The 2,491-nt window shown below is 41.6% G+C and overlaps 2 protein-coding genes across 2 annotated transcripts in view; both read right to left on the bottom strand.

The window, feature by feature from the left end:
- Positions 1–221: 221 nt before the first annotated feature.
- Positions 222–1,717, bottom strand: LOC117624058 (probable O-methyltransferase 3). Its single transcript, XM_034355179.1, has 2 exons — positions 844–1,717; positions 222–739 (listed from the first exon to the last, which is right to left on the bottom strand). Exons 1-2 carry the CDS (start codon positions 1,612–1,614, stop codon positions 440–442), a joined length of 1,071 nt encoding a protein of 356 aa, XP_034211070.1. The 5' UTR covers positions 1,615–1,717; the 3' UTR covers positions 222–439.
- Positions 1,718–1,978: 261 nt separating this feature from the next.
- Positions 1,979–2,491, bottom strand: part of LOC117624059 (histone H3.2-like) — a 624-nt gene continuing 111 nt past the window's right edge. The window contains exon 1 of the mRNA XM_034355180.1: positions 1,979–2,491. This exon is cut by the window's right edge and continues 111 nt beyond it. Within this exon, the coding sequence (XP_034211071.1) occupies positions 2,180–2,491 (312 nt within the window). The 3' untranslated portion in view covers positions 1,979–2,179.

The following is a 2,491-nucleotide window of genomic DNA, read 5'->3' on the forward strand; positions in this document are numbered from 1 at the left end:
TCCTGCATCACTGACCCTTACAGAACCAAGTTCAATTTTTCCTCTCTTACGGGATTGGTTACAGGTCTTTGTTTTTCATTTCCTTAGTACTTTTCTGCTTTGCTGGCATCCGAGACTTTGGCAAGAATGTTAGGCATGTCCCATTTGTTTAATGTGAAAATGAACAAGTAGTAAAAGTCTCATTAACAGTATAAACCAATAATTAATCAAAATTCCATCTATAAAAACAAAGAATTATTGAATAGCAGCCACCACATCGCTGACTTATTGGATGATCATGTAACTTGTAAGGACTTGATATGATCACCATTTCAAAGATTGGCATTTCAGGATTAGGACTTTCTTACTTGTAAAAGAGATTAGCCATTAATAATCATGATATGCAAATGTGATTTAATTTATTCAGCAGCCACATAAATCTTACAATACATGATTGTTTCTAAGGATAGACTTCAATAAGAGACCTCAAACCAAATATTGGTGTTAACTTGTAGTTGCTGAAGCCAGCCTCAAGGAAGAGGTTTTTCCAATCCTTCTCGCTTCTCTCTCTTCCAGTAACCACAACCATCATCAGCATGTCAAAGAAGAGCTTTGCTTCTGTTATTTCGTCCTCATCTTTCGTATCGTCTATCACTATGTCTATGATGATGACCTTCCCTTGACCATTGCCTGGAATGGCTTCTCTGCATTTCTTCAGAACCTTCAAGCATTCCTCATCGCTCAAAGCATGTAAAGTCAGCTGCCAAATTACTCAATTTTGACATCAGATTTCGAAAACCATGTAGTTGCTAAAAGTACATAGAGGCCAAAACAGAACATCACCGAAAAGTGAAATTTGCATACCTTGAGTAAAATAGCATCGGCTGGAGGGATGGCCTGGAACATATCACCTCCAATGAACTTCAAATTCTCAGTGTCTGCCAAATTAGCAACAACCTGTGGAAGTTCAAGAACGGTGCATTTCAAGTGAGGGAAGGCCTCACAAAGGATCCGAGCAACTTTGCCTGTACCACCCCCAACATCAACTAATGAACTCAACCCTTCAAAGATTGGCTTGCAATCTTTAATGACCAAGTTCATCATTCCAGAATCACTAGTCATTGCCTCGTTGAAAAGACCGTTGAACTCAGGGTTTTGGTCTCCATATTCCCAAAATCCCATCCCATGTGCACTCTCAAATGGGGTTAGCTCGTTCCCTCGGAACCAATTTCCCAAGAACTGCCATGGGGTTGCAAGGGCCGGATCAAGCATCGCCAAAACAAAAGGTGACAAGCTGGGAACTCTATCCTTCAAGAGTAGCCTAGAAGATGGTGTAAGATCATATGCCTCTTCTTCTTCTTCTTCTTCTTGATTGTTACGAACTTGTTTTATAGCAAAGAAGCCAGAGCGTACCATGAGGCGCATGAGCCTGTGCACATGCCCAGTTCTTGCCGGATGAATTTGAAGTGCTGTGACCAAGTCAGGGAGAGTAATGGGTTGGCCGTGGCTGTTGATTATGTCCGGTATGCCAAGCTGAACTGCACACTTGAGTGACATAGAACTGATGAAGTTGAATATGTGTTTGTACAAATGAGACTGAGCTTGAAACAAGTCTCTTGCTTCATCACCATCCATAATTCTTCTGCAAATTATTTTGCTACTAACAAACCAGTCCTGCTTATATCACTCTTAAGAACAAATGATTTCATGAATACTCATACGAAGATAAAAGTCAAACTCAGCAAAGCCTTATCATCAGATACCCTAAAGATAAGGAGAATTTTCCATCTGTGCTGGATGGATAAAGGCAGGACTTTTGAAGACAAAAAAGGACAAAAGGGCTCGTTGAATTTTAAGCTCACATGTCAATTCTTGGCATTTGGAGTGATTTTGATTTCAAATAATGCTGTGGAAATGTCAACTCTTAACATGGGTACAGATGAGATGAGGGTAAAATGAATTGTTTTATATGTAACATGGGCTGCTTTAAAAACTCATAGAATTCAAATAAAGGCGCTGAATTTCATTAACGTAGATGTTAACATTACAAGATTTCAGATTCTTTAACTACAATTCTACCCCTACCCAAAGAACACAAAAGAGCAAAAGAAAAAAAATAAGCCTTTCGTCTAGAACACACCATACCCAATACAAGTCCTTCTCTGTACTAAAACCCATCACAAACCTAAGTGCTGCGTCACTAAGCCCTCTCTCCCCTAATGCGCCTAGCGAGCTGAATATCCTTGGGCATGATGGTGACCCTCTTGGCATGGATCGCGCACAGGTTGGTGTCTTCGAAGAGACCAACCAAGTAGGCCTCAGCAGCCTCCTGAAGAGCAGCCACAGCAGAGCTCTGGAACCTCAAGTCGGTCTTGAAATCCTGAGCGATTTCACGGACCAAACGCTGAAATGGGAGCTTCCGGATGAGGAGCTCAGTGCTCTTCTGGTACTTTCGGATCTCACGGAGTGCCACGGTTCCGGGCCTGAACCTGTGTGGCTTCTTCACTCCGCC

Source organism: Prunus dulcis, chromosome 4, assembly GCF_902201215.1.
Source record: "Prunus dulcis chromosome 4, ALMONDv2, whole genome shotgun sequence".
Classification (NCBI taxonomy): domain Eukaryota; kingdom Viridiplantae; phylum Streptophyta; class Magnoliopsida; order Rosales; family Rosaceae; genus Prunus; species Prunus dulcis.

What these genes read in the sequence shown, in the direction of transcription:
- LOC117624058 (XM_034355179.1), bottom strand. Translation starts at nt 1,614, where the DNA reads ATGGATGGTGATGAAGCAAGAGACTTGTTTCAAGCTCAGTCTCATTTG. An exon ending in CCGATGCTATTTTACTCAAG is followed by an intron (nt 740 to 843) that starts GTATGCAAATTT and finishes GTAATTTGGCAG; the next exon opens with CTGACTTTACATGCTTTGAG.